The following is a 12,193-nucleotide window of genomic DNA, read 5'->3' as shown; positions in this document are numbered from 1 at the left end:
GAGGAAAGTCCACTGATGAGTTACCAGAGTAAGCTTGTGTGCCAAAGGCTAATTCTAACTTTAAAATTACACTTATTTTAGTTATTTTAACTACAAATTTAAATGAAAATGAAAAAATAATGAAATGGAAATTATACATTTGCACACCTAAGGATTATATCAGCCAAACAAGTAACTGCGTATGCATCCTCTACTTGGGTTCTTCTCATAAATGAGTAAGCAGCATTTAAAACAATAAACATATAATATGCACTGTTGTGCAATATTTAATTACAGCTTCAGATACATGATATTTTCATTTGCTACAAGCAGGATACACAAGAAGTGTGTTCAACTCGGACACGCAGACGGTTGCCGTGGTGATAAACACTGTAAAAAGCAACCATTCTCGTGTCAGCGCTTAATGCTCATCTCGTATATGAAAAGCATTTTAGGGGGCCCTTGGCTTTTGGGGGCCCAAGGCGGTCGCCTACCTTTGCCTAATGGGTAAGTCCGCCTCTGCATACAGATAATATAAAGCTCTGTCAGTTGATTTTAATTGATAAAAAGTGTGACTGTCAGATATAATATAATATCTCGTAATATCTATTCAACCTGTCGCGTATGAAATCTCTTATGTGGTCTTTTTTTTTTTGGACAAAATATGCTAACATGTACATCACCTTGATTTGAAGATGGATAGATGAGCAAATCAGTATAATCTGTGAAATGGGTGCAATTCTTTCAAGCTTTTAAGGACAAATCTTTAATTCACTCTCTAAATGACTCCATCATGTTCCATCAGGTGCATTAAAATTACACAAAGAGGCTTATGAAACACTATTAGGGGTCATTCACACAGGACAAGCTCTTGCGTTCGAAAACAGCTGCAACAGAACAAATGCGTCATGGTCAAAGACATCCATGTAGCACATTGAAAAAAAAATAGCCAACTCATTTCTCCTCAAAAGCAGGTGGGCTCGGGGGCCTCATCCCAAGGCATGGGTCTAATCAGAGAGTTTTTTTTTTTAAAGAGGCAGTGACGACCCTTTCAGGCTGTGAAGTTCCTTTGAAGTCATGATCACACAAGAGTGCTCATCCTTCCATCCCTCTGGAGAAATTGCCCAAAGTCTTGGTAAGGTAGACTACCAAGACTACAAGCAAAGATAACAAGATGAAAATCCCCAATCAGATTCCATCTGTGGCAATGGTGGATTGACTTTGAGTCACCACAACACCAAGTGGATGTTTACAAGGCAGCAGCCGACGTTGGACAGCCTTGGGTAAATTCAATGCTGGCATGCTCAAGGGCCCATCTTCATGTTTTGTATCAGCCTCTTCTGAGAAGAAACAGGAATATTCAATTAACTTGTGTGGTTGCAGCTTCAGGTGTTGTTCCCCTTGTTATTATTCAAAAGCTTTCTTCTTTGTCTCAAGGGTTAGTGAAACCAGGTGTGGATTTCACTTTTTGGCATAAACCAAGCATGCGTATGCATAAGTTATGTGCGTGTGCATGCACGTACCTAGAAAACAAACAACTCCTGCAAAGACTGGGACAAATAAGGATTACTTGCAACCAAACAAACACAAACAGATGCTCGAAAAGCAGAAGCTTTGGATAATATTCAAAATCTGGTTACTTTTGAACTGGACAGTAGCACAGATGATATTTAAAGGGGTGGTTGATTGCGATTTCACTTTTTTAACGTTAGTTAGTGTGTAATGTTGCTGTTTGAGCATAAACAATATCTGCAAAGTTACGACGCTGAAAGTTCAATGCAAACGGAGATATCATCTTTTAAAATTAAGGCAGTTTAATGCCTACAAAAACGACTCATAGGAACTATAACGAGCTACTTCCAGGGTTTGTGACGTCACAAACCCAGAAATGTACATAAACCCTGCCCCCGGAAACACGCAACGAAGGGGGCAAGGCCATGCTGCGCTGCTTTAGAGAAGAGGAAGCGTTGTTGCCATGCCGTCAAAACTAGGCATGAAAAAATATATTCATATGAATCGTGATTCCGTCTTCTAACGATTCTAATGGATTCATAAGTTTCGCAATCAATGTTCTAAAGCAGTGGTTCTTAATCCTGTTCCTCACGTCCCCCTGCTCTGCATCGCTCTCGCTCTCTCATTCAGATCATCAGCTCAGCTCTAACAATGAACTGTTCAAATTATACACTTTATGCATATAGACAGACAGATATTTTCACATAGCTATGAGAAGCGTTAAACATGGATGCGGTTGCCGTGCTGTATTAAAGCTTTAATCAGGATAAAACCGTATATTAAAAGCTAACATAAGCAGTAGCATTTACAAATAACATATTTAAAAGTATGAGACAACAACAAACAAAAAACATACCATTAAGAGCTGTGTGCTTGCACAGGTTATGCGCGATCCTCTTCACTAATGTCCTTTGCATCTCATTCGGGCTCAAATTGACAAGCAATATTGACGACGCCATTGTTTACAATACAACTGGAGCACATGCCACTGAGCTGAGGGGCGTGACATTCAGACACGCATTGGGCTGGCGGTTTAGCGAATCACAACACACTGGGCCAGCTAACCAATCTGAGCCCATCTCATATTTCTGAGGGAGGGGCTTCATAAAACCAGGAACTCATCGGAGCGTTTACCAGAGAAGGGACAAAGCTGTGTAGAATAAAGGTAAATTATGTGAAAATTATGTTTTATTTTAAACTAAGCATTAACACAGGTTAGACTTCATGAACACAATCAAGCCAAGAAAAAAAAAACAGTCAACCACCCCTTTAAAGTCCACACCGCCTTTGCCATGGCAGATTTCGTCCCCACCACTTTATGAATTTATGATTTTGTCATCTAATATGGAGCAAGCATCTCAGATTGTGGAGCAGGTTTCATTTTGTCAGTGTCTTAAAACGAGCGGTGATATGGTGCTGGAATTTACTATTTTTAACACTGTGTGGTTGTTATGGTTGTTGTTAGATGAGAAAAATAACAGCAGCAACATGTTCTATCGAGCACGTACACAGCTGTCAGACTTCAATCTATCTTTTCCAGTTCCCTTTGACAAAAAAAAAAAAAAATTGTACACAGATGTGTACAGCTGCATTTTCAGGTTCTTAAAATGAAAGGTTCTATTAGTGCAAATTAAAACCCGGATCCTCACAGTCAAAACGAAAATGTTACTAATAGACCAACATCAGTATTTATCCACTGCTAGGTCTAAGAATGCATCCATCTCCTGATTTTCAGATCTATAAATCACTGTAAAAGATCATGTTAGATTACACATGCATCACCTGATTTATATATGTAAGAATAATTGACGACGGCAGCAGCGTCTCTACTAATGGTGAAACTTTAAATACATTTTCTTCAAGAACAGTGCCGCTGTTACATCGCTTGTGAGAAATGTTATGTGTGCAAGTATCTGTGTACTGTATGTGTGTGCGTCTGTAAGGAAGAGAGAGCGGGAGAAATAGAGTATGTGCTTTCCGTACATAATAAAACTTAATTTTGTGGCAAAACATGGAAATAATCTGTTGTTTTTATCCTATTGTTTACTATATTTATTTGTTTGGTCAGTGTCGTTGTGGGTTTTGGTTATTTTGCTGTTTTAGGCTGTAAGGACCTTTGAAATAACTGAAATCGTTCGGCGAAATGATCTGGACATGTAAATAATTGCACACCTTAGAACATTCGTCAGCCAATCAGATTCAAGCATTCATAGCCCCGTAGTATAAAATATAATATTCATGAGTTAAGAGATTTTTTGATGTCATAACCAGCACGTCTGTGCCCTTACCTCTTTTTTAAAATGAGCTGCTGATGGACTCCAGATACAGTGAGGGACACTGGAAGTAAGAAGGGTCAAACAAAAGTTTTGAAAAGCAGAGAGACACGGTATGTCTGGCAGTAGAGTCAGGTTGTGCTGTCGGATATTAGAGTTGACAGAAAATAGGCTGGCAAGGTCAGTGCAGGTGAAAGCAGAGGGAGACAGACAGTTAAGTCCTTTCACTGAATTCCAATGTTGCACACACACTTACAGAAAAACACACAAGACGACAAACTACTATTTTAAAGGTAGCACTTTATTTTACAGTCCTGTTCCTCATGTACATACTATGTACTTATTATAGTAATTACAATAACTAGGTACTAACCCTGAACCTACCCCTAAACCTAACTCTACCCCATGTAGTTACCTTATATTACCATAACTTTCTTAGGTAGGTACACTGTAAGTACATGTAAATACATGTACTGTAAAATAAAGTGCAACCATTTTAAAGATATCTACAAAACAGAAGTGCTAAAACAACAGTGACTACCACTGCAATGTAAAACAATGTAAAAGCAATTGATGTTCGGTGGCCTAAAAATTATTTGGACATTTAAGTCAGACTTGCGCACAACTGTACAAAAGTCATTGCATTGCACAATAAAATACAAATGAAAGTGGCATTTATTTTTAAGAATTAATGTAATTATTACATACTTTTTAAGCAAAGGTAATTGGAAAAATGGCTAAGAATGATTTAAAGTTTTGAGAAAACCATTAATTGTTTGCAGAGGCCAGTTGGTTTCGTATGTTCTATTTAATGTAATTGCATGTGTAATTGTAATAAACAAAGTATAAGAGTGACTTACATGTCCAAATATACATCTGAGGGTCAGATGTTTGTGGTAAAGTATTCTTTTTGAGTGTTTTCAAATTAATTCAGACTTTCGGGTCCATTCAGCAGGTGACATCATATCCAGTCTTCATAGTGTGATCTGTATTCAGGTAAAAAATAAGAGGTCCATTTACATCCTTTCATTAAAAACCCATAACAATTTATGGATTCTATATTGATTCGGATATTCCCTTTTATTTTATAACCCGAAGCATGCTTCATAAATGATAAATACTGCCAGTCAATTCAGTCCATTTATAAAATATTAATCAGCATACACTTTTCTTTTTTTTCTTTTTTTCAAAGAAAAACCATGATAATACAAGGACAAACATTTTTTTTTGTGTGATAGTATGGATAATGTACTGGATTATAATAAGATAAAAGCATGCAAAAGCAAAGAAATTAAATAAATAATGCAGGTGTGAAGTTAATGCTTTGGCACAGAATAAACAAACATAAATACTGTTTGACCCAAAACAGCCGTTAATGCAATGTGCAAACCCACCTTTGAGGACTGGGCAATCATTTCCAGGTGTGTGTAACCGCAAAGAATTATTTATAGAGCGTGGCAAATCTGCATTACTGCTAGAGTGCAAACAGACCTTTTTTTTCTTCTCCACTCACCGTTAAGCTCTGAAATGAGTCGTTGAAGGAGAGGACAGGAGGAGCTTTGGCACAGAGATCCAGGCATCAGCATGCAGCCAGAGGTGGCTCGTACAATCCCCGATCAGCAATCATGCCATGAATGAACATCGGGCCCGTAAGGAAACTGACAGCGGCAAATTCAGTTAATCCCTGCAATCTGCAAAGCAAATCAAGAACATAAACTGCGATTAAAGCAAAACAAAACACTGTTTTATTTTGGTTTGAAAAGAACCTGACAGGAAAAAAGCTTTTGTAGAGATGCATTTGTCAGGGTAGTGACAGGATTCCGTTTCATGGGTCAAATCACAGGCTGGTGTCAAAATTTGTCTTTCAGCATGTCTTGCCATTATATTCTTTGTCGCCAAGGAGAGATAATAGTAGCTTGCACAATCCATTGTTAAGGTCAACAAAAGACGATTATTATGAACAGGAAGCTTTCAGAGTGACATAGAAGCATGTGTCAGATCCATTCTCATTTGTGCAGGCTGCATCAAACATCACAGAATCTGACTGGAAATCCTTAAGGAGGAGTCAGCAGAAACACATTTGCCATTTTTGTAGTTCACCATTCAACCACCGCTGTAGTACAATTCATGAACAAATTACTCTTTCAAACTGGTTCTTTTTAATAAATCAAAAACATACAGCATATAACTAAAACTAATATAGTCACAAACAAATGATTCTTCTGAGCCAGTCCTTTTAGTTAATCATTATTGGAATAATGATGAAATCCATCTAAATCCTTTAGAAAGGTTACAGAATCAGTTGTTTATATATAAGCAAAATGGACTCTATAACGGAAAAATGCCCAAATGAATCAGAATCAAAGAACTTGTGGCACCGAATTGCACCGAGTAAGGAAAACTGTATCGACACCCAGCCCTAATGGCAGCTAAGAGGTGAAAACCCATTTATTTAGAGACATAAAATGGTACCTGCAAGATTAGACCACCTGTTGCATGGCACCACAACAGCTGTTTCCTTCTGGAGGTAAATGAAGGAGCTCATCATTGGCCTCCTGCACTACTTCTTTCTAGACAAAGTAAGAGTGAAAAGCAGAGAGAAGGAAGATTAGTTGGTGAACTCGGCAAATGCATTATTCAGCATGCACAAGCGAGCAGCCCACATGCAAACGTCTCCATTCACCTCACATTAGGGGCATTCAAGACACCCTCACAACTCATCACGACGCAGGCAGAGAATCAATGGTACGCAACACATCCCAGCACCAGCTGGGCCAAGGTAGCAGGGTGCATCATGAGGGCCAAGCTTCTGCTTGAGAAGTTGACACATTGTAAATGAGCTTGAAGGTGAAGTGCACATGCTGATGGCTGGCAGGGGAGAGCTCAGGGCTGTACTCACATGGGGCTGATGATAGCTAAGGATCATTCTTCTATCCCTCCACGCCAATGTGCATCTATGAGAGAGAGCAAAGAGGAAGCACAAACAGTCTCTGAACCGGCAGGTAGATCCCTGAGGGACAAAAGAGCAACAGAGAGAACATTTTTAATTGGGCATTCAGGAGAAGGATGGATTACTGTGGCAGAGCTTTGAGAAAGGGAGGAAAAGGGTGGATGCTACAATCAGAGCAAGTATTCATGCGGTGTCTAAATGAAACATGAGCATTGCATCGCTACAGTGTATGAGGTGCGGTGAAGGGACAAAAATGTTCTCCAGAAAATAATCGAATATTCATTTTTGTTGTCTAGATTATGTGATGTCATCTCATAAACCCAACTCAAAAAAGGTGTTGTTTTTTTTAGTATATAGAACTTATACTAATAACAAGAACTAAACCAGATGATGAAGCATTACAATTCATAGTGAAATAATAAGTTGCATTTACTCCCAAGCTGGTGTTCTGAAAGTTAACTATGAAAAAGGTTTCAAATCCTCTCCAAAAGTATAGAAGCTCCAAATCCAAGCTGAAGGATTTCCTCTACACACCATGTCACAAAGTTTAAACAAAGTAGGTTAGACCACAGTCAGAGTTTCCTCCCTTAATGCATTTTTATGTCCCTTCTGAGTCCGCATTTTGTGAATTTAGCCAAAAACATGTCATATTTCCCCCATTCCTTACAAGCCTCCAGCATATGAGTAATACCAGGGCCCTGATTATTTGCAGAGCTAAATCCTAAACCATGAATTAGACTCACTAAATTTCAGCATGCATTTCTCTCGTATTGTCACAATAGTCATTTCCCTCCATCTATGAGACGTGAAGTGAAATTCAGCTGGAATGTCCCAGAATGAATTTAGTACTTTACTAGAGAAAGTAAAGAAGCATGCAAAGTGTTTTGGTTATTGAAAAAGGACAGTTGTGAACAAAGTTGTTACAAACAAAGTGAAAAATTAAATGAAGCGGCAACAGTCGTATATACGTATACGTTACAGTTGTATACATGTGTTGATCTAACAAAAGGAATTATGAAATTTCATTATATAATTCTTGGGTAATCTCTACTGTGACTAAGTGTCATTTTTTTTTCTTTTCCAGGTATGCCCCTAAACCAATCCTAAAGCCTACTCTACAGTGCTAGGATGTAAGATCAATGAAGTGAGACTGGAGAGAATTACATCCATCTGAATGAGACAGAAAAGGGATTTTGAGATACTTGTGACTACTTCACAAGCCAGGATATGAAGAAACAGAGCATGCTTCATCTTTGAGACAATTTATTTAGAAAAATTAAACTAAACCCTCGGTTCTCCTGTCACATGAACTTGAGAGATAAGTGTGAGACTGGTATTAAAACGTACTGAATAGTCTAGATCACAGTGAATCTGCATTAAAATATATCAGTTTAATTATGAAAATGGGAAAGATTGCAATATTTCTTCTGCATACACATCTGCTGCTTGGAGTCGGAAGCTCCCTGGTCATTCAATCCATGCCCTGGAGAGTGCCCTGCCCTCACCAGTGTGTCTGCCAAATCAAGCCCTGGTACTCTCCCCAGTCTGTGTACAGAGAGGCTCCTACAGTAGACTGCAATGACCTGCTACTTATACAGCTGCCCACTTCCCTCCCTCAAGAGACACAAACCCTCCGGCTGCAAAGTAACCTCATCAGTTCTGTGGACCAGAGTGAACTCCAGGGCCTTGTCAATCTGACAGAGTTGGATCTCTCCCATAACAGCTTTACCAGTACCCGCAACCTGAGGATAACCGGCCTGCCAGCTCTTCTCAGCTTACACATGGAGGAAAACCAGCTGAGACACCTCCCAGAAGCAGCTTTCTTTGGTCTCCCTAGCTTGCAGGAGTTGTACCTTAATCACAACAGGCTTCGAAGCATCTCCCCTGGGGTCTTCAAGGGTCTGGATAAACTTCTAAGGCTTCATCTCAACTCTAATCGCTTGGTTGTAATTGACCGGCGTTGGTTCCATGCTTTGCCACAATTGGAGGTTCTCATGATTGGTGGAAACCCTGTGGACACTGTTCAGGACCTAAATTTTAAACCACTAAGCTGTTTGCGCAGTCTTGTCCTGGCAGGCATGGGCTTACGTGAGATCTCGGAGCGAGCGCTAGAGGGGCTTCAAAATTTGGAGAGCATTAGCTTTTATGATAATCACTTAATAAAAGTTCCAAAAGAGGCATTGCAAAAGTTGCCAGGTCTAAAGTTCCTTGACTTGAACAAGAATCCCATTCAGCTAGTGCAGAGGGGAGACTTTCAAAATATGCTTCACCTGAAAGAGCTTGGCTTAAACAACATGGAAGAGCTGATCTCTATTGAGCACTCAGCAATGGAAAACTTGCCTGAACTGACCAAACTGGAGATCACAAACAATCCTCGGCTCTCCTATATCCACCCTCAGGCCTTCCAAAAGTTGTTGAGTATGGAAAGTCTAATGCTGAACAGTAATGCCTTGAGTGCCCTGCATAGCCAGACAGTAAGGTCGTTGCCCAGCCTTCAAGAAATCAGCTTGCACACCAATCCTATTCGCTGTGACTGCCTGATCCGATGGGTGGGAGCCGACAATGACAAGCCAGTCCGTTTTATTGAGCCTCAATCCACATTCTGCTCTGAGCCTCCTGAGCTGAAAGCCCGACGAGTTAAAGAAGTATCATTCAGAGAGATGGCAGACAGCTGCCTGCCCTTGATTGCCCCAAGCACATTTCCCTCTTACATTGAAGTCAAGCATGGAGACAACATAGCCTTGCACTGTCGAGCACTGGCAGAGCCAGAGCCAAGTATCTACTGGGTCATTCCCCAAGGCGTGAGATTGACTCCATCCAGCAGCTATGGGCGTTATCAGGTTCTCACAGAAGGCACATTAGAGATTTTGGGAGTCACTGCTGAAGAGGCCGGCTTCTACACTTGTGTTGCACAGAACCTAGTGGGAGCTGATACTAGAAGCTTGACTCTACATGTCGAGGGAGGTGACCTGGTTCATACAAATACTCAAAAGACAGAGGACAGCTTTGAAGTTCAGGATGTCAAAGAAAGGTATGCCTTACTAACGTGGCAAGCAAACCGTAATATCCCTACCGCCCATTTATCATGGGTGGCCAATGTCAGTCTGGAAGACCATCATAGACATAGCACTCGAATTTTAGCAGGCACCAGGAGATTCAACCTAACCCGTCTGCAACCAGGCACTCATTACAAAGTTTGTCTACACATGGGGCCAAATGACACCTCATGTGTCCATCTAAGGACCAAGGAGGTGTCCATGCCAGATCCTTTACCAGACCTGACCCCAGCAGTCCTGCTGGCAGTTTCAGCTCTGCTCCTTTTATTTGCGGCCAGAGCATGTAATGGGGGAGCCTCATTTGGTTGGAAAGACCACATGCTGGAGCTTGAAAAACCCCACACCACCATTCTGACCCAGGAGGCAAAGGCTTTCATGACTCCTCCAATACTAGTAAAGTACCTGAATCAGCAGGATCCAGACAGAGTCCTATCAGACGGCAGAGGGAAAGATCTCAGAAATACTTCACTGGGGCAAGATGCTCGGGGGCTAACAAAAGAGGCATGCTGAGCAGAATAAAGAGTTCAAGAATGATGGACAAAAAAATCCCTGGAGTATAAGTTTCACAAAACTCACTTCACTGATCTGACAGTCAAAACTACTGAACGTCTGAGACACCCAATACTAGACATTTAAGTGGCAGACCACTTCACATAACAGCGATCCAGTTTCAAAGTATAGTATAAAAACAAAAAAAATTAAAGAAAATAAAAAATGATATTTGTATTTATTTTGTAACAAAAAATATACAACACATGTATATTAAAAGCATTTGTTCATATATTCACATTCACATACAGTATATCAACCTAGGACACTAAAGCTGTGCTGCCAATCATAAATAACAGTTCATATAGAGTCTGTTTAAATGCAACCTCCCAACTTTATGAGTCTGTCACAACAACCCAAATGGTTGTAGAAAGATAAGCACTTAACTTTTTTTAATACTGAAGAAGAGACTGAATTGACAGGAAAGCAAAGAATACATAGCAAGGAAGCCTCTAAAAAACTAAAGACGACAGAATTGAAGTCTTCTGAAAGGCGTTCTGCAGGCTGATGGCAACAATTCACTTTTCCTTTTGTGGTGAAAAACCAAACGGACGGCATCTCAAAGCAGGCATTATGAAAAGAGCTGATATAAAGGGAGATGTCTTAAATGTTGTATAACTAATGTTGTATGTACTCTCTCTTTAAAAGTGTGTTAAATTGTGCTTTGTACAAGGACCCCAAGAGAATGCTCCAAAGTTAAGACCATCCCAGAAAAATTAAATGTTTTTGAGCATAAAAGAAAAATCTTTTTCCTCCCTCAAAAATGGACTGATCTATACATCTGGCAGGGGCCACAAACTTATGACCTAAAATGCTCAGAGTGGGATGAGCATTTTGGTCCCCTCTTTCCTGAAATATGACAGACCTTTGCTTACAAAAACAACTAAAGTGAACAGACTTTCTAGTTTTGATGGACATACTGCCTAGACATATGTGTTGGCCTCTTTGTTCAGACATGTCAAACAAGAAGAGAGAGTCATGGAGAAAGCGTGTGGAACAGCCCCATGATACCATCCTTTCCAGCAATGAAGGCAAACATTTGGTGACAGGAAAGAGATTCACGTCTACGTGCACACTGCTTTGTACAAAGCAAGCACGTGAGAGATCCCATCTCTTTTAGTACTGATGAAAAGTGCAGGTCCTTGGGCTGCTAATGGGACACACTACATGGAAAGATAGTGCCAACTCTTCTTTCTGTAAAAAGAGAAAAAATGAATTTAAAATGGGCTTTTTCTTAAACAGTTTAGGGTGTCAGGTGACTATTCAGTGCACATCATATGAGCTCTGCTCTGACTGCTGGACAGCTACACTAATGAGACATACCCAGTGTGCCCCTCTTTTATCCGGGAAAGGAAATAAAGCAGCATTGGTGATTGTGAACTGTTCTCTTATATTCTCAAATATGGGGAAATCAATTTTTTACAGGCTGTTTTTTACAGTAATTTGTTTGCTTTGATTTTTTTTTTTTTTTTTTTAAGTTTGTGGTTGATGTGCCCTCCTGTTTCAGTGACTCTCTCTCTAACTTGACTTCTTGTCCTCAAATTGGTTTTCTTTCATTATCATTTGTTGCTCATTGGTCTTTTCCCCACCCCAAAGCTGTACATAAGTCAATCTGAATTTCCTATTCAATATACCAATTTCTGAAATAATTTAGATGACTGTGTGTTAAATTCTATTTTGAGCGATTATTAAAACATTTTGGACTGATATCAAGGTTTGATCAATTGCAGGACAGTGTGTTTACATGCACTTTAAAAGTTTGATTTCAGTCGGTCTAAAGCAATAATTCTTTTTTTTTTCTTTTTCTTTTTTATATCATATAAACATTTTATTCTAAATGAAAAAAAAAGTACCAGTCTGGTTTTTGGAAAATC

The 12,193-nt window shown here is 39.7% G+C and overlaps 1 protein-coding gene across 1 annotated transcript in view; it reads left to right on the top strand.

The window, feature by feature from the left end:
- Positions 1 to 10,468, top strand: part of LOC107739267 (leucine-rich repeat neuronal protein 2-like) — a 64,008-nt gene extending 53,540 nt beyond the window's left edge. The window contains exon 2 of the mRNA XM_016551312.1: positions 7,799 to 10,468. Within this exon, the coding sequence (XP_016406798.1) occupies positions 8,112 to 10,280 (2,169 nt within the window). The 5' untranslated portion in view covers positions 7,799 to 8,111 and the 3' untranslated portion in view covers positions 10,281 to 10,468. The remainder of the gene's footprint in view (positions 1 to 7,798) is intronic.
- The last annotated feature ends 1,725 nt before the right edge of the window (positions 10,469 to 12,193 follow it).

This window comes from Sinocyclocheilus rhinocerous, unplaced genomic scaffold (assembly GCF_001515625.1).
Source record: "Sinocyclocheilus rhinocerous isolate Xijiao unplaced genomic scaffold, SAMN03320098_v1.1 scaffold14, whole genome shotgun sequence".
NCBI classification, from domain to species: Eukaryota; Metazoa; Chordata; class Actinopteri; order Cypriniformes; family Cyprinidae; genus Sinocyclocheilus; species Sinocyclocheilus rhinocerous.
Note: the sequence above shows the minus strand (reverse complement) of the source record. Positions and strands in the feature narration are given on the sequence as shown.